At 41.3% G+C, this 20,091-nt stretch overlaps 1 protein-coding gene across 2 annotated transcripts in view; it reads right to left on the bottom strand.

Annotated features, from left to right (window-relative positions):
- ULK4 (unc-51 like kinase 4) overlaps positions 1-20,091 on the bottom strand; it is a 468,513-nt gene that overhangs the window by 152,879 nt on the left and 295,543 nt on the right. For both annotated transcript variants that reach the window (XM_019483510.2, XM_019483506.2), the window contains exon 32: positions 16,368-16,473. In XM_019483510.2, coding sequence (XP_019339055.1) covers positions 16,368-16,473 — 106 coding nt within the window. The remainder of the gene's footprint in view (positions 1-16,367; positions 16,474-20,091) is intronic.

Genomic DNA, 20,091 nt, shown 5'->3' with positions numbered 1-20,091 from the left:
TGTATTCTATATCCTCCAAGAGTAGGAGGAGAAGCCTTTCTAACTTTGTGCTGCTGTTGTTCAAAACACAGCAAGAACCGTATCGTGTCTCTAGGTTTGTTTGAATTGGTGGGGGAGTGTAGAGAGCTCTGTATGCTTTATCTGCAAAGAACTGTTGCCTTTGTTTTTAGCTGTAGGAAGAAGCAGAATACCTGCTTTAAAAATCCTGCTGGATTGCCCTTTTCTACACCTTCTAGGAGTCTTCTTATTCTTATGGTATTTTTCCACTCACAATTTTCAATTATCCCAATTTCCTCTGCAAGCTCCTTTTTTTCCCCCCCAATCATAATTTTATTTTGAAGTTTTACTGCTGATTGCAGGTTTCTCCCCAGCTTTATCTCCAGGGCTGCATACACACATTCAAATAAATCTGAGAGAATTCTCCCAGGTTTGTTTTCCTGGCAAAGAAACTTGCTTAGAGTTGCATGTACAGACATTTGAATGCTGAGGCCCTAAAGAGCAGAGAGCTTGTAGTATTGACACTGTGCAGCCAGGGGGAGCCCCATTCAAAAACATGTCAGCTTGCTCTGCAGCATAGGTGACTTGTAACTGTCGATAGCGGGGGTGCACAATTAAAGGGTTCTGGTAAGAAATGGATGGGGAATGGAAGCGCAGGCCCCTTCAGATCCCTTTCTCACAGAGGTGCTGGATCCCACCTGAGGCAGCGGTGGGGACAGGATGAGGCGCTGTTACCTGGCCTCACTCTGCTGCTGGTGCTCGGGCAGCCTCTGGCTGTGAGGGGAGCTACAACATGCTCTGCCTGATGATACTGGGCTGCCTGCTGCTGCTGTTTGCCCAGCCTCTGGCCGCGGGAGAAGCTGGAGCAGCAGCAGCACAGCCACCTTTCATGGACCACCAGAAATCGGGGGGGGGGGGCACATGCCCCGGCATGCCCTCTGATGCATCGCCTGTGCTCTTGCAGGCTCCCTTAATCTGCCTGGCATCAGATAGCAGCAGTGCGTAGGGTAGTCCTAATTGGCTGGGCCAGACTGACCGTGGTCGGCCTGTTTCCCTGCTGCACAACGTGGAGATTGTGAAGTGTGGGAGGGGGTGTGAAGCAGCAGAATCCAGCAAGTGACAAAGGCTCCCCCATGGGAGAGGGGATGCTTCTAGAGGACTTTGTTCTCTTCTGAAAGAAGGGTGACATGTGCAGACATTCACTCTCCCAAGACAAAATCTCCTGAAAGTGATTTAACCTTGGTTGTCATTCAGGCTATTTTTCCCCCCCAGAGTGGTAATTTTTCTTTTGGAGAAAAAAAAGCTTGAACATTTGTACATGTGTGGTTTCTCCTGGGAGAGCAGTAACAATCCCAGGAAAAACTGAACGTCTGTATGAGGCCTTCCCTCAATGTCTTTTATCTCTATTTGGATTTTATCAAATTGTGCTCCCATAGAGGATCTTAAAGCTCTACTTTCAGACATTAACTCACCCAAGTCCTTTATGGTGAAAGGGGCTGTTTTGTCTTTCGACTCTGCTCTGCTTGTTCTGTTTTCCCCTGCACCAACCATCTTTGATTCTGCAGACCCTGTGAGCTGTTCTAAATGAGAATCTTCCAGCAAGTTTCTTCTGGGGAACCAGGTTTTCAAATAGATTCCCTTATATGGAGTACATGTTCTATGAAAAAGGGAAATGCTTTTTTTGGAGTTTAAGGGAGTCAGGGATCAGTGATATTTGTGGATTGTACCATCTCTCCCATGGAGGTCTAGCTTCAGGCAGCCATCTGCTCTGGTGATGTTATGTGACCCTCCGCACTGACTAATGTAACTATATTCTCTACAACTAACTAACAAACCTCTCTTTCTAGTCCATCCAAAATACTGCCTTGAAAACTTCAGCTTTTGCACTGCACCAACCCTATTCCTTCTGAATTGTTCCACAGATGTTCCACTTAATTATAACTTTTGTGGGAAATACATAGCACATAACAGTACTGCAGCATGCATGTTCTTATAAAGAAATTATATGTCAGGAACCTGCTCTCTGAGTCATTCACTTAGGTATCTTTTTTTGGAGCTAAGGAGAGAGCACAAAGTATAAAATAGCTCTCAATATTTAGGAAGGATAAGACAGCTGTTTTCAAAAGTTACCCATAACAAAAGGCTTCTAAGTTCTCTTGAAAGCCCATAATGGATAATTTTACCAGTTTTTTTTGGCCTATATATAATTAATATAGCAATAAAATCACTGCCAGCCAGAAAAAGAAGTAATATTTCATGATTGTGTCAACTGCTAAAAGCTGTATGTCAGTCGGGGCTTAACAACCATGAAATATGACATTTTAAAAATAGGAATATATTCATATACAATACTTTTTAAAGCATGTAGCCATTAATATAAAGAAGGGGTGTAGGATGTTTTTAAATGAGCTCGCCACAATATGGTATGCCAAGAGAGAACGGCCTTCAAGAAAGATGTGACAAATAGAAAATTAATGCACGTTAAAAAGAAAAAAAATTGTAACTATTTTTTTTTTAAATCTTGCTTAAAAAATATCAAATGACAGGCAAAAAAAAAAAAAAAAAAAAAAAAATCTTCCCGGCTTTTACTATTTCTTAAGAGGGAGAGAGAGAATTTTTGTTTTTTAAGAAGCTTGAGACTAAAGATCCAAACATTAGATCAACAGAACCTGGAATCAGATTTACTACTCGGGTCCAATAGATGCTTTTGTGTAGCTGTACTGCTCTATTTATTTTCCTAGTCACCTCCAAATATCAAGAGACACAGACTTCTCCTGAATAAAAGAAAAGTATTCAAGTACTTTATCCAACCAATGTAATATTTCTAGAAATTACAGGACATAATCAAAAGATAAGGATTTCCATAGAGAAATATAATTGAGAAATAGAAAAAGGAAGGTTCTCCAAATTAGGGGTTCTCTGTAGACAAAGTTGTATTGATTTTACTAAAGAGTAAATTAAAAAATGTCTTAGTTATACTGGCATGCAAATGACCATGGAGGCACTCTACATTTATAGAAGCCAGATTATATAGATGTATGTCGATTAAGAATAGATTTAAGCTAAAAACAAACAAACAAGCAGAACATCTTTAAAAATGTTTAGATACGGTTTCAATTGGTTTTACAAATAATTTAAAATTTAAAAATAATTCACTGTATTTTTCTTACATACAAGATGTCCCTGAGTAAGAAACACATCTTGTTTTTGGAAGGCAGAATGAAGAAAAGGGTTCTTTCCTTTCAAATACTGGTAAGTGCGGTATTTTCCCAGGGTAACATTAGCACTTGTGTTTGGGAGGGAGCAAAACATTTCGGCTGCTCCATTAACCCCCAGGCTGCAAGACACTGCAGATGCTACTGGCTGATTCAAACTGCCTCCCTCCTGTTCTCTTCTCGAGCTGAACTGGATGGGCAGGCAGCAGTGTCTGCCAAGTCCACTAAGGGCCTGATTCAAGCCAGCAGCACTTGCAGAGTTCGCCAAGGATCCACCCATGTGGTTCTGCGGGAGCCTTTGCCTCAGTACCAAGGACTCAGCTTCACTTCACAGGGTAGGCAGGTAGGCAGCCCCTATGCAGCACGTGCAGGGTTACTTTCCCTTTCCTCAGCAGAAAACTGAGTGGCAGAAGCTGCTGTTTCCTCACTTAAAACAAGCAGTCCAATTTCCAGCAGCTGATTTTTGGAGGAAAGCTGAGTGTTGTATGCAAGAAGATATGGTAAGTTAAACTGCTGCTACATCTGCATGTAGGCATGACTTAAGACTCCCAGACTTCCCTTGGCAAAAAGATTCTAAAATGTATTCAAGATCTACTTTTTGCTTTGTGTGTTTTTTCATATAGATTTTATCTGTAAATGGCTTCTTGAATCAAATATAGTTACAGGGTCAGATATTAGATAACAATAGGAGAGAAAAGGAAGGCAGGCAAAGTTAAGAGATTAAAAGCTATATTTTAAGTGATATGAAAAAAAGGGCTGTCAAAGTTGAAGAGCTACAAAATGCCTGCTCTAAATGGCAGGAATATCAAAAGAAAAGGCTCTGACAGCCTGTGGGCTGTGAGTTTTTTCCTTATTCTGTAGTGTGGAGCATGGTCCTCTTCCTAGGATCTTCTGAGCATATATTAACCAACTACTTTCCTGTCATTGCATCAGCAGGGCACCAGCACTGTCCTAGTCTTTCCTGTTTTTTTACATATGTCATGGTATAGGGATTTCTTAGTGTTTCCGGTATTGTTCCTTGCAGTTGAGTGAGAGACTTTGAAGTGGTAATTTTGGGGATCTTTTGGGTTTACAACTGCCTGTAAACACACTTCAATGGCTCTTTCCAGTCCTACGTTGCCATGTCTGTCTTGGAATGCTTTTAAGCATGAATAAAAAGGAGTGCTAAATGAGCAGTAAGAGGATTAGATAAGACAACTACCTAAACATACCAATTTATTCAAAAAAATAAGTGTGTGAAGATATTTCTAATGTCATAAGCTTTGCATAAAATGGACAGAATCTAAATGTGTGTCAAGGCTGGTAAATATAGGATTTATTATTTAGCTTCGAAATATAAGAAGTCTGGAAATTTTTAAGTTTGCTCACACAAAACTGTTTTAAAGAAAATGAACATTTATTTTAAGGATTAATCAACCATGAGCTGCTTAAATTACAAATTTGTTTGTATGACAACCGTATTTGTTCCGTTTTTAGATCTAGTTTATACAGATTTTTTTCTGCATACAAAAGGAAAATTATTGGTTTCTTGGAAACAAGTGGCAACTACTGAGAAAATGTAACAAACTCTTCAAATTAATGGATGTGAGGGAATAACCATCCAATGCTCTGAACCGGTCCATCTATGCAAGCAGTCATGGTTCTCATAAATTGCCAGAATTCATAATTTTTAGTGGAATCAATTAAGCACAGAGGAATAGTATTGGCTCAGTGACAAAATAATGATTAATAGCATTTAATTCTAACTGTGTCTAGCACTTTGCATCTTCAAAGCTCGGTGCATACTTTAAATTGTCAGTTCTGTATTGATCTTAGATTGAGACTGTCCTTTAGCTGGAAATCAAAACAAATATTAGCTTCTAGGTAATCCCCAGAATAAAAGGTTGTAACTGTTGAACTGTATAGCTCTGTTTTGAATTTCATTTTCTAGCAGCATCTGATAGCTTACTAATTACATCTGACAAGCTATGCAGGAACATTGTTATCATTAGATCTTAATTTATCATCTGTAACAACTTTAATAGTTTACATCACTAATGGTGCAGTATAGCTAATACGATAGGTATACTATTATCTAGTCCTTTATTTTTTTATAGAAATGACAGCCACAGATCCTGACAATTAGGCTGGATTGCAGCCTGCCCCACAGCTATAATAGGGAGCAATGTAATGATGCCAAGAGAAATAACATTTAAATTAATTTTAATAAAACTGTAGTTACTAGGGGCCAGGAAGAAACCATCTTTTCTACAATTAAAGAGGAAAAGGTTTGATGTCCTTTCTCCTTTTTGTGGGACCTGAAAATGCACCAAACCCCCTCCCCACCACCCAAAAAACACCACGGCTTCGACACACAGGAAACAGAGTTTAAACATGCAACTTGGTTACATGAACAAAACTCACTTGGATAATTTTATCCCTGGTAAGAACAGGTGTTAATGGTCAAAAAGCATGAGCAGAAATTACTTGGGCAAAGGTGGAGGTCATTTTTGAAAGTTTCACCTCCTCAATTGTTTGGATAGTCTGCTGCTTTAAAAAACCTAAACATACATGCATCTTGTTTCTTCTAGAGTTAAAGGCACTCCCTATTGTTATTATATTACTTTTCAAAATACAGAAATTTTGTTTCATGGATAGTATAACCTGCAGGCAGACTGCTACAATATATATTTTGCCCAAGTCAGCATTTGGTAGGTATCAGAACTTAGATATTACTGTGATTACCCTTTGTTAATAGTTATAAAAATAGACCTTAAAGATTAAAAAATAGATACCATATTTACTCAAATACAATATGAGGTTTCCTCCCCTAATCAACATTGGGAAAAAAGCCTCTTGTCTTACATCTGCAAAGAAGAAAACTGCATTAAATACACTGCCTATCTTTCAGCTGCTGCTAAAAGCAGCATGCACTCAGTAATAGAAACTAACTATAAAGATGATTAAATGCAGCCAACACTGAGCTTGACTAAAAATTACATGGCCCACTTTTTTTTTTTTTTGTCTTTTAAGGAAAATTGTGTGTTCCAAGCCAAATCACACAAATCAATTTCAAATCCATGAGTCATTCAAGAACTGTATGTGGCCCAGCAAGCATCCTCCACCCCTGCCTGGGGCTCTAGATACTTCCAAATCTTTTGGGGGGCATCCTATGTGGAGGCCCATGCCTGGAGGCTTGGAGTTCAGATGCCCCCCAAGTTTTGCTTGCCCTCAACCATATGATCGCAGAAGCGAGTTAGGAAACAGTCTCCCATTTCCATAATGTCAATGTATAGCCGAGATCTTCCCATTCAAACTGAAAGTGAGAGGCTATCTATGCATTACTACCCCTTGCCAAGAAAGTGGTTTTCCCCTGCAACTAGGAAAACCACCTGAGTAGTCATGGTATTTCCCCTGCCAGGTAACCTTATGGGAACCTACCATAAGGATAAGTACATGGCCCACACTGGGCAAACATGCTGATGGGAACCTACCACAAACATAAGTTAGTACAACCTATCTATATAAGATACATGGTAGTGCCCATAGAGTGCAGCCCACCCCACCCCACCCCCCAGCATCTATTCTGATAAGTCATGGTGAGCCACTACATTGCATATATTTTAAGTACCTCTTCATTCCCACAACTGAGCTGAATCTTTCTTTCCTATTTCCAATGATTCCTGTTTCCTTACCAGCCTTGTCTGGAAAATTGGACCCGAAATGGTTCACCCAAAATCCCTGTGTCAGCCCCTCTCTCAGGCTATTGTATATGATTAGTGTGGTCCCACCCACAATGAAGTAAAGCCTGACCAGGTTGCCCTATGACAGGTTGTCCCTATCTTTGGAGTATCCATGGACTCATGATAAGAACACCTAATTAGCACATGAATCCTCTGTGGGGGGGTATCTGGAGTACACACACACACACACACACATGCTGAGCACTGCTCAGTTGTGGGGTCAACATGACTTGACATGCTGAGACTCTGCTGGGGCCCAGCCCAATGAATTACATGGTAAATCGCAAGCCTTTTGGCATGTCAGGCATAAGAGGCATGTCTACACGAGATGCTTTACTGTAAAGTAGTGTAGCTTACTGCACAATAAGCATGTGCATCTACATGTGCACATGCTTATTGTGTAATAAACCTTGCTAATAGGCAGTAAATTTGCTACCTGCAAATGCATGTCCCCCTGCCCTGGGATCAGGGAGATCCAAACCCCTGACTCTGAGATCGCAATAGGGGAGCAGGAGCTGAGAGATCCTTATCTGCCAGTGCCAGCTCCATGTCAGTGGGGCTGGCACTGAGAGATCCCTATCTCTGCGGTTTCCCACCCCACTGGGTACATACTCCCACCAGCCCCAGCCACACTCTCCATGTTCCTGCCCAGCTGCAGCTTCCCTACTGGGTGCCTAAAGCAAGTGCTGCAGCAGGGACACAAGGAAGAGACACTGGAGGCCAGGGAACTCAAGCAGGTCCCCTGGTGACTGCAGCAGTCCCACACAGGAGGCTGGGAGTGAAGCACAAGGGCTGGGTGGAGTACAATTAATTGGTGGGTGCCTGTGGGCTGGATGGGATTGCCTAGTGGGCCAGATTTGGCCCACAGGATGCATTTTGCCCACCCCTAATATAGACTGAATCTTGGCTTTTCTATAAAAACTGAACCTAAATCTTCTAATATGTATATATCAGTTCAAATACTGTATTCAACAAGATTTAGTTAGGATCTTATAGGACTGCAACCCAGAACACAATGGTTACCTTCCTTGCCTCCCCACTGTAGAAAGAGGAGTTGGTCCTCCCTAGAGAACTCCTATTTTCTTTGACTCAAAGGTATCTATTTTTGCTTTAACTAAGACAGTGGTGCTCAACCTTCTAGCCCCACAGCCCAGATGGTCAGCACAGGGCCGATCTGCAGACTAGATCTGGCCACAGAGTTACTCTGCTTCCCCTGGCTCCGACTCCATGTACTGGTGCCACCTGGTGTGTGGGGCTGTGTCATCTGTCCTGTAAATTTTCCTGTAAGTCTGGAAACTTAATAACAGGGGAGCAGCAGTAGCACTAACTGTCATATCCTCTAGAGCAGGAGCAATTAATGCTGCCACTGATCTGTGCCACTATTTTTGGACCCCTAAATGCATCAATCCTGGATGAACCAAGTCTACGGGTACTATAGGGAGCCCCAGGGGGAGGACCACTGCTATAAACCATTAAAACCTACCTAAACCATTAAAAACCTACACTCCAGGAGTTGCAGCAGTTAATGTTGTGCCTTTCATCTGACTGCCAAATTTCCAGACTCAGAGAGAGCCCCATAGGCCAGATGATGTGGCCCCATGTTCACCATCTGGCCTGTGGGACAACCCACACACCTGATCTGGCCTGAGGTATTGTTCTGCAAGCCAGATCTAACCCATGAGGCCAGATGAATTGGGTACCACTTGGCTAGGGAGCTAGATCTCTCATCAGGGTCAGTATCTATTCTACAAGAGTGGGAAGGACAACTAGGGGGATAAGAGGGCTGCATAGGGAGGCAGTAACTCTTATTACGTACTCAGTAACAGTACTTAAGAGTTTTAAGAGACAGTTAAGAGCACTTTGGAGATGAGACCTGAAGTACAGCTATTTGTAAGTAGAAGGATAGAAAAATGTCCTACAATGGGCACCTATCTAGATATAAAAACTTTTTAGCTTGCCTATAACTAAACTATTTTTCTGTAAGTGTAAAGAGCTGGCACATGACCTTTTTTATTAAAAAAGTTAATGCTGGGTTGCTGGTCTCATGGGAGTCACTTTTTAAGTGTGAAATATTTAACTGACTTTAACAATACGACATGCATAAAGACATCTGAAATCTAATTAATCTCTTGACATTTGACTAAAAGTCAAAGCAGCGGACCACAAGATGAATAGAATATCTCACCCATGAAGGTTGACTATTATCTTTCTTTCATGAGCTGCAAATGAGTTACTAAAATCCTTCTACAAACTTTCATTGCAGGGCTTTTCGTTTTTAATAACTGTCCACACTTCAAGTGCTTACAGTGTTTTCTTAATACAGCGTCAGATATAATTGCTTTAAACTGTCATATTGTGTTTTGCATTAACTGTCTTTCCTTTTCACTTTTGGTATTGTAGAAACTACTTGCATTCTTATTAACCATTAACGGATTTTACATTATTTTGAAAAGCAAGATGCTGACTATATTATTCTCAATGATGATATCTCAAAGCTTCATTTCCATGTTAGTTTGTAGTTTTCAACAGATCTGACAATTCCAAAAATAGAAGGAAAAAGTTTGGCATATGTTCCACCGGTAACTGGAAACACTTTCTTCAAATTCAATTTACACATAGTATTTTCGTATCGGTCCAAATTTTGCCTATATTGGCAATGTTGATGCCTTCAGCACAGGACTGGCCACTTGGCAGAGAAATCTGTAGTATCCTTTATAATATTTTGATAACAGCTTGATTTTGTAACGAGTACTGGTCTGCCAAAAGAAGAAGACCTAGAAAGTAATAGTTCTGGACACAGCCAAAATGAGCTACAAACTACCTCTATAATTACCTTTGAAAAAACTACTGCAATTAGTAGAGTTATTTACAACATGCCCATGTCCTGTCAGAAAAAAAATTCTCTATATAAATGAGTGCTCTGATAAATATAAGCTACCAAAAATTGTCTTTTGCCAGCACATCAGTCTACTGTGCAATATATCAGCTTGTTCATCATGTAGAAATGAAAACACTGAGCTCCAAGACGAAGCCTTACAAACACATTTACCCCTCTAGTAAAATGTGTCCAATTTCTTTCAATAAAACAAAAGCCAGCTGATGTGACAGGTATAATAAATTATTTCCATGCCTTTGAATATGTACCAAAAGAAAAGAACAAGTTTCAAAAGAGGTAAAAATAACATTCTAGACAACGAAATGCTCTGACAAGCTCTAATTTGTGTAAAACAATTTGAAAATATATGAGAAAAGAAACAAAGGTGGTAGAAATAAACAGTTTCTATAACGGTTGTAAAAGGCAGGCATTACAGTAAAAGACTTTGCCTTTGTTTTATGAAACATGCTACTGCTTAACAAATATCCCTACCAGAGATTATGCTAAATCTTGCCTAAAATACTTTTTAAAACACAGGGTTCCAAGCAGCCTTAGAAGGACATCAGCATGTGAGCATATACTATAAGCCTGCTGTGGTTAACACTGAAAAAGAAATCAGGAGTTGCAAACAATAATTATAATTAAGATGCTACAGTTTTGTCCTAAATGCTAAGAATAGGGGCATCCTTATGTTGATTGTGTAATAACTGTTGGCAAATGTTAGTCTTTGTACAACTATGAAACGATAAGAAAAATTTACATTTGTGCGAAATTAAAATGCAGGTTTCAAGTACTGATTCTCAATAACTGAAGTTCAGAAATGTAGGCATGCATTAATACTTTAAGAGCTTTTTTAGAGATTAGAACATCTTCCTCTTTGTGTAAGGTAAAGTGATATTTTTTCACCTTGTTCTGCCTTGCACATTTTATATACTTTGGAAGAGGAGAGGTCTCTAAATTAAAGTTTGAAGGACAAATATCTGATGTTTAATATGCTGGATGAAAGACCTTTAGCTATCTATCTAGCTATCATTTTTAAGTTTTAAGTAACTAAAAAACTTTGGCCAGGTTTAGGACCCCATTACATTTCCCAAATACTAGGTCATTCTGTTAATATTAGCATCCTCTCTTATTTTCAACCTACAGAGTCAGATGCTGTCTCCATCCCAGAAAAGCCCATACCCTAGTGGTACAGCATTCATGCAAGGTGAGACATTTGGAGCTTGAACCTTGAATCTTGTTAGGGTGAGGAGTGAGTCTTCTTCCACTTCACAGACTTATACAATAAGGATATTATATGATAAGGTGGGAACAAGCATAACGCCACCAAAAGAGGGATCCCCTAATTTAGTTCTTGGAAAGAGTAGTTATAAGCATCTACTCTGAGAATAGGACTTTGGACTATGGATTCTGAATGGATGGAGGCACCTACCTGCCTCCTCAACTTAGGATACTGTATCTAAACTCTGGAGAGGGACAAGCACATAGGCCTAATCCCCCCCAAAATGTTAAATGGCTTGGATATATTTTTTCTAATCACTCAGAAGCTTATATATTTAGCTGATTTGCTATATAGATGAGTAATAATGCAAGTAATGTTTACCAAGAAAATTAACTTTTCTTGAGCCATTATACATTGCTGAATCAACATATAACATTTGGATTTTTTTAATAATATTTTTGCAGATGGGGCACTTTATATTTTGTACACAAGTGCATAATTTAGACTTCCATGCTATTTGTACAAAAAACTGCAATAGAAGACTACAAAAAGGTCAGTCTGCATGTACTAACCAAAAGCTAGATTTAAAATGTTAATAATTATAGAATAATGTGAAACTAAAATGGCACTCTTTGTGTTATGGACACTGTTTGCAAGAAACATTTAATGCTCATGCAAATGCCTGAAACATTTCGAGTATAATAATATTTCAAACAAGTCCTCTACTGTTAAAGCAAATGATGTTAGCTTTATAATTTTAATATTTAATTATCTCCAGGTTTCAAATGCAGAAGGGACTATTTATGCTATCTGACTACCTGTATAATACAGGCCTATATTCCCATAACTAGTTTGAAGTTATTATATGATCATTATGATTATTAATATAGTCACTGGCACTTTAGACCATACATAAAAACAACTTATCCCAAAGAGGTTAGTCAAACCCAGAGAAATCTTAGGAATGTAGAGCTGGAATGAATAAAAATATCCAGACCAGCCTGACGTTGGTGGATACCCAAACACTTCATCACCCTCCTCTTCAGATTAACTTTTTACCTATTTCAAGATATAATGAATAGGTCCGCAGAAGTGATTCTCAACTGGAGATTGTGAGATCCCCTTAAGGATGTAATGCCATCCAGCCCCTGTGTGATGAGGTAAATGCTTTCAGCTCCAGTGCCCTGCACCTGCCCCAGCTACCCCAGTGGTGCTTATGGATGCTTCTCTGAGGACTGCTTCCATTGCAAGCCTCCTCTGCTCCCAGGCAACCCCTGTGCCAGCTGCCCCCACACTCCCAGGCAGTTCAATCTGCTATGGGTGGGTGGGCAGATGCACAGATGGAGCCAAGCTTTGTAGTCTATCTCATCTGCCCTGCTTCTCCCATAGACAACGGAAGAGCCTGTGAGGGTACTTGCTGGCTTATGAGACTCCACAGGATCAGCCTCAGTGGTGGGAACTACACTTTTCCCCTCAGGTATAGATTCAGAACAGATATAGAAGGGTCCCCAGAGGTGACAAAGATTGAGAACACTGGTCTACATGGTACAATGTAAAGTTGTGCATAGATACTCTGAACTCTCTCATGTACTGGAGTCTATATTGGATAAAGTGCACCTTGATAATATACAAACTAGCTCTGCTCACACTAGCACCAGAACCAGAAGCTGTATAATCACAAACCCAATTATTATCAGACATCGCCAACCTCTAGTCATACAGTATATATTGCAAACTGTTACCATTTTTATTGCTTCCCTCTGTCAAAACAAATCATGTCAAACCAACCTTGGTTGTTAGGCTGACAGCTCTGTAATTTCCTGGATCCTTCTTTTCCCCCTTTTTAAGATAAATGCTAGATCTGTCCTTCTCCAGCCCCCTGGGACCTTAACCATTCCTCCATAAGTTCCTAAAAATAGTTACTAATGGTAAATGGGCTGCTTCAGTTTCTTAGATAATCTAGGATGAATTTTATTAGGCTTTGCCAAGTCATACCATCTGAATATTCTTTTTCCCTTCCTTTTTCTGTTCTAGTCTATATTTTTACTCTTTTGTTATTGATTTTAATCGTGTTAAGTGTCTGGTCACAACTAACCTTTTTTGTGAAGACTTAAGTTTTAAGAGGCATTGAACATTTTAGCCTTTTCTGTGTCACTTATCATTTTCTCTCCTTCCCCATTAAGTATTGTAACAGGACTGGGCCCCAAAGGGGGCTGTGTTGCTCTCTGATAGCTGTATGGGTCCTAGCTCAGTCTCTAAGATACGTTTCCTTTACTTCTTGCCTGCCATGCCTTGTTCTTATTAAGGGATTAAAATGGGAGGCTGCCCACAGGTCTTAGAGTGAGCCCTGGTCTATTCCCACCAGTGGTTTCCCTCTCTCTCTGACTCCACTGATTGCACCAATCTCTCCCATTAGGTGGAGCTCCCCTGGCCCACATGTGTCTCAAGGTACCTGTTACCTTATGGTCTAATCACAGCCTCCAAACCTCCCCTACAGTCATGCCCATTCCTCATAGGTGTTATGCATCATCACTCACATGGGAAACTTGTCCCCAAAGCCACCAAGCCACCTTAGGCCTTTACTCCCTTGTTGGGGCTTTGGCCTTTCCAGCTTCCACCCCTCTACTCTAGATGGGCCCTTATCCAAGGCCCGCTGTCTCAGACCCGGCTTCTGGACTCTAGCCCACTGTCTCGCCGAATTCAGCTTTGTCCATCCCCTATCCTGGGCAATACGTTTACTGAGCCTGCTTAGGTTCCTGGGCCTCCTGGCAATTGTCTCTGTCCCTTTTTATTAACAGGACCCTGGCCTCACCCCTTCCTGGGCATTGAGACCCCTGGCCCTTGTCTGGCTCCTGCCCCAGCTAGGCTTTAGCCTCTTTTGCTATCTCTAGGCTTTCACCTGCTCCTTGAGCCTAAGCCTACGGTATGCCCTGAATCAAGGCCTTTAGCTGGGCCCTAAACACTGGTGTGCCCCTGGTATCCTGCTGTGGGTTAAACCACCCTCCGCTCCTCATGCACCCCACTGAAACCTCATCACACTCCTCTTTCATCCACACCCAAATCACCAGTTGAAACTGTAACCAAGAAGTAAGCCTTCTGGCCATAACAAAAACTAAACCACTTCTGGGTCCAAACAAAAACAATGGCTACCCACCTGCATAACAAGGCTCCCCTTACCCCAGGTAACATTCCTCTATAGGACAGCAGCACTCTGTTGCCTGCCTCAAGACAGCTCCAGTGCCAGATAAATAAACTACTGTATTTCCCCTGCTCTGAAACTCTTGCTTCTGCAGCCTCCAAGGCCAGAATGCCTCCTGGCTAAGGGCCTGTGTTTAAGTACCTCCCTGGCCTGGCCCCCTTTCAGTCAGGTGACTCCCTGAGCTGCAGCAGCTGTTTCCTGATTTTGTTTGCTGGTTCATCCCCTGGGTGACTTACTGCTGCTGGCCTCTGCTATAATAATAGCTTGTCTCCCATACAGGGCTCAAGCCCAGTGAGCTACTACAACACAACTGGTTCAGCAGTAAGTACTCATAGCAGGTAAATCCCTAGGTACCTGTTCCCTGGCAGCTCACAACGGGCAGCTTTCTCCGCCTGAGGCTCTCCCTCAGTAACATGAGCCTTCACCTTTCTGTTACAAGTATACTTTTCTTCTTTCTCATATATGTAATGAATTTATTGAACTTTTTTCTTAATGCCTTTTATGCCCTTTGTTAGGTGCATTTAGTTTTGTCTCTCCAGCCTGTGCTACTTAGCAATATGTTCTTATTACTACTTTCTACTCAATTCATTTTGATATTCAGGTAATTCAATAGCTTCTTTAGCAATCATAGTGGTCTCTTAATAAGCCTATTTTCCCCTCCATGTTAGGCTAGTTTGCTATTCTGCCTTTACTATCATCTCTTCTAGAAACTCTGATCTCCTACAAACTCTTTCCCATCAGCATTCCTTTCCACAGACTCTTCCTTACCACAACACTGAATGTAATGAAGTCTGCTGTTTTGGGGGCTCATGGTCATTATTCTGCTGCCCACCCTTTTCTTGTATCTCTAAAATTTCTACTGTTTCATAACCAGTTTCAACCAAAACTATCTTCTACCTTCAGTTTTTCAACCAGTTCATCCTTATAAAATTCAGAATTATATCAGCCACCTATACCATCTTTCTCCCCCTTCTGGAACAAAAAGTTGTTTCCAGTACATTCCAAGAACTTGTTGGAGAATGTGTGTTCTGCCACATTTATTATCCGAGAGACATTCATATATGTAGAGTTCCTCATTATTACTGGCTCTTGCTCTTTGGATGCTTTTGCTCTTTATTCAAATCTTTAACCATCTTCTTCTAATTTGGTGGTCCAGAGAAAACTTCTACCATGGTATTTCCTCTCTCCTTTTCCCCTTTTATCTTCACCTAAAGACTTTCAATGTCTGCTTCTTCCAACTTGCTTGACTTTTAGTGTAAAGGAAATTAATTCTGGATGCGTAAGGCAAACCTGCTTCCTCTTTTCCCCTGCCTATCATTTCTAAATATGTTAAACACTTTAATAACAATATTTCAGGCCTGTGATTTATAGGAAAAATGACAATGTTGTGCATTTTCTGTTGTTACTCCAACACTGTTTACTTAATTACAAACACAGAAGAAATAAGTAACAAAAAACAGACTGTGCTACAAAGACTTGTAAATTCCTAGATAAATTTAAAAATAAAAATTCACTTTAATTTCAGATGTGTCTTTCTTCATCTTATAAACCTAAGCAAAGACCTTTATTTTAACAGATTTTCTTACTAAGGCTGCCTGTTGTTTATTTGCAGATCGGTTTTCAGTTTCAATATAACCCCTTCTGAGTTCAGCAGTCCCTGTGTAGTTCATAATACAGAAATGGGGAACCAAGAAAGAAATAGATTGGAGTGTTCCACAACTAGCACTTTCATGGATGTGAATAGGAAGGGAGAACACAAGCAGCCTCTCCTCTTCTCGCATATCCTATGTGTACAAAGGCCAGTTGCAATCAGAGTTCATGTGTGCCAGACTCTGCACCACCCATATGAAAGTCTGTGCCTCAGAGGCATAATTTAAGCTTCACTGCTTGATGAATTACATTTCCTTTAGGAAGCAGCATTCTAAAAGTTATAATTTCTAATCAAAAGGAGTTAAATAAATATGAGGGTGGAGGAGGATGTGTAGAATGCCAGTTGGCTTTAGTGTGGCTAGTGACTACAAACCAGTAAAGAAGTAAGTACAATGAGTAGAAAATCTCATGCATGTGCAATCCAGCTACACCAAGTATATCAAAAAATGATGCAGGAAGGAGGATGCAATACATAGAAAATACATACCTTGTTCATAAAGTAACATCAGGTTTGTATTTTTTTTGGCAACCAGGTTATTCAATAAGGCAATTATACTCTGCATAGTATTTCCCAGCACACTGTCCTGATGCTCCTGTAATACAAATAAAACTAAGTAAAAAATTTCTATTTTTTTTCTACAAATTGAAAAATGTATTCCCTCCAGTAATATATTCAGTAGCAAATAAAAAAAGGTTAACAAAAACTTTTAAATTCAAGAATGATTGCAAGACTTTGATATACATCCTCTTTGCAATGTTTTAAATCAGGTGTCCACAGATACAACCCACAGGTCAGATCTGGCCCTTGGAGCCCTGTCATCAGGCCCCTGGTGCTGCACCTGGGTGCTACACATCACAAGTCAGGCTGGCCCCACAGGGAGGGCACGTGGTGACACAGACAGCACCCACCCCAGCCAATCCAGGACACACACTGTACATGGTCCTTTCTCCAGCTGGTCCAGGACCCATGCTGCAGGTGGCACTTGCAGGTATCACACAGATCATGGGTAGTGGATTGGCTGAAGCAGGTGGTTGTGCAGCATGGTTCTGGACCAGCCCAGTGGAGTGCCACATGCAATGCAGATGCAGCACAATCTGGTGAGGGGAAGTACTGCATATTACACATGGCATCTACTCCTGGCCAGTATGGGACCTGCGCTGCATATGGCACCTGCCTCAGCTGGACTGCGCCACATGCACTGCCCATTCCAGCTATTACAGGAACCAAGCAGCATGCAGTGCCCTCCCCAGCCAACCTAGGACACCGCGCCACATGCTGCTGGTGTCTCAGACCTGATGAAACAGACATCACATGCACTGGATCTGGCACAGGGGGAAGAGGGTCACAGGAAAAGGGGAAAAGAGTGTCTGTGGGCCCAATTCAGCCCATTGTCTGTGGGGCAACATGAGTTTGATACCTCTGGGTTAAATGGATTTCAGCTGAGAAGGGGAACTAAACTGAAAACTCACATCTGAACCTCACAGGCACATTTTGTCACTGCGTTCAATGGATAATGTTGAACTTCCAGGATACTTGGATCTGGAGTATAATTTGCTTCCCAAGGACCTCAAAGTCAAAACTGATTTATTTTTCTTCTGTATTGTATCTCTTCCTCTCATTATTTTCATTATATTCAGCTTTAGTTTAAGATCCCACTTTTCTTTTTTGTGAAAAAATGCACAGCAACAAGATTTTCCTTAAATACAATATTAAAGATAATTTCCAAAGCAAGAAGGATAGGCATTTTCACATATCTAATTTAATGTTTCTTAGCGTGACTCCCTCCTCGTTGATAGATACGTCAAAGCTGTAACAGAATTTTTTGAGTCTACACTGATAAGTTGGAAATGTTCTTGGTCCCCAAGAAAAAAATATATTTTGCTGCACTACAGACTATTCTTAAGGACAATTTGTACTGAAGAAAGAGATGAACTTTTGTGGGATCAAGAACTTCACATAATCACAACAGTAATAAAAATAATAATAATATATTAGACCACAAAAAGCTAATATAGAAAGAGTATGGGCTTGTGACAGGGGCTGCTTAAATATTTAAACCTCAATAGGAAATTCAGGAAATGATAGGCTGAATTTGTATTCAGACCCAAACATGAATCAAATAGGTATACAAAGTCAACATGCAGCATTTCCTACCAAAAATTAATCTTTAAAATTAAATCTATATCACCATACTAGTCAACTGCCCATTGGGAACAATAGGGAGGGGAGTGGGTAGGGATGGAGTGTCGCCGCCTCCTAGGAGCAGGGTGGAGAGGAAGCTTGCCCCGATGTCATCTCTGCCCCACTCAACCAGCACACCACACTGCCACCGCCTCCAGGGAGCAGGCCAGTAGGAGAGAGAGGGAGGGGGGGAAGCGAGGCCAGAGGTGCTGGCTTCACCCCTCCACTCTGTTGCCACCACCTCCAGGGAGCAGGGCTGAGGAGGAAGGGGGCAGGCAAGGCCAGCGGTGCTGGCTTCACCGCCCCCCCACACTCCATCTGCTCTGTTGTCGCCACCTCCAGGGAGCCGGGCCAGGGAGGGAAAGGTGAGCCAGTGGTGTGCCGTCATGGTGGCACTCCGCTGTCACCTCCTGTCTGGAAAGCTCTTGGAGCTTGGTTGTTTCAGTAACTAAATCAGAGTGCTCCAAGAGCATTACGGACAGACAGAAAAATGGACTAAGCCCTTTTTATATTAGAATTAAACATATCATGGAACATTCTAATATATTTCAGTCACCTCCATGCTCTTCCCATCTGCTGCTATTCTTCAGAGGAGGGCAACTACTCTCCAGGCTTCTAAATTAGTCTATGCAGCTTTGTTCTTCAATAATGTGTTGAAATTCAAACACAAGGTAGGGTTATGGCATTAATACAAATGCAGATTACAGCATTGCTGGTACAGTTGCACAGCTCATTTTATCAAAACCAGATGAGGTAGCATCTATTATGCCCACATTCTACCTGATGCCTGGACCTGGATGTGAGTCCGAGGCCATGTACAGACATTCAGTTTCTACTGGGAAGTTTCTAATAGCCCATTAGAAAACACAAGTGTACAAATGTTCAAGATTTTTCTTCCATAGCAAAAAATGGCCACTTGGGGAGAAAAATAACCCAGAAACAAACAGGGTTAGATCACTCCCAGGAGAGTTTCTCCTAGGAAAGCGAATGTCTGTACATGTTCCCTTCTGAGAGAAGCCACAGCACAGTCCTCCAGCATCCCAGGGTGCTTTTCTCCCTCCCCGCAACATCTGAATCACTTGCTAGACTCTACTGCTCTAGCCAAGCAGTGAGCAAACCATGCCTCTTTCACAGTCCCCACATAGTGCTGCAGAAAGACACAGACTGATCCTGAGCAGTTTGAGTCAGCCAATCATAGCTTTCCTTTCCCTTGATGCCATCTGTCACCAGGAAGAATGAGGGAGCCTGCAGAGCATGCTGAGATGTGAACACAGCCCCTCCCCCTTTCCCCTCCCCCAGCTGTGTAGCATCAACACTGCAAGTTTTCTGCTCCTCAGGGTCTCAGTGATCAAATGTCTACCCAGGGGTCACCAGGTACATTTTTCTATCAGGAAAACAAACCCAGAAGAATGCTCTTGGATCATCTGAACGTGTGTATGCAGCCCAAGTCTCTATCCGTACAAAACGGAAGATTTATTCTTAAAGCCATGGTAAATACTTTAAGGATACAACAAGGATGCTCACAGACACCATCAAATAGGGTTCACAAGCAAACTTTTTCTACGAAGTTCACAGTTCAGTGGAGTTCTGAGACCGGTCTTCCTTTGGAATTCCAACTGCTGTTGGCATCCAAGAGCATCTTATACACACACCTATTTCTCTGCCAGTTACTTTTGTTCTTCTCTCTCAGGTCTGTTTTTACACACACTAATGGCAACCCACCCCACTACAGGATCTCCTCAATGACTACTTAAATGTTACAGCTGGCGCAGAATGCAATTTCTTGATTATTAGATAGCAGTTGTCACAAGGAAGATGTCCCCCCCCCATGAATTTCTACCTATTCATCTTTTAAGTGCAGCTCAAGACAGGGTCTCTAATCTGTAAAGCACACCATGAATGGAGCCCTTGCTATTTGAGAGAACCTCTCTCTTACCTACACTTCATACCATGTTTATAGCATTTAGAATAAATGGGGATTATCTGAGTCTCTGGATATGATTAGTGATTGGGAATTTTAGTGGAGAAC

This window comes from Alligator mississippiensis, chromosome 5 (genome assembly GCF_030867095.1).
Source record: "Alligator mississippiensis isolate rAllMis1 chromosome 5, rAllMis1, whole genome shotgun sequence".
NCBI lineage: Eukaryota > Metazoa > Chordata > Crocodylia > Alligatoridae > Alligator > Alligator mississippiensis.
Note: the sequence above shows the minus strand (reverse complement) of the source record. Positions and strands in the feature narration are given on the sequence as shown.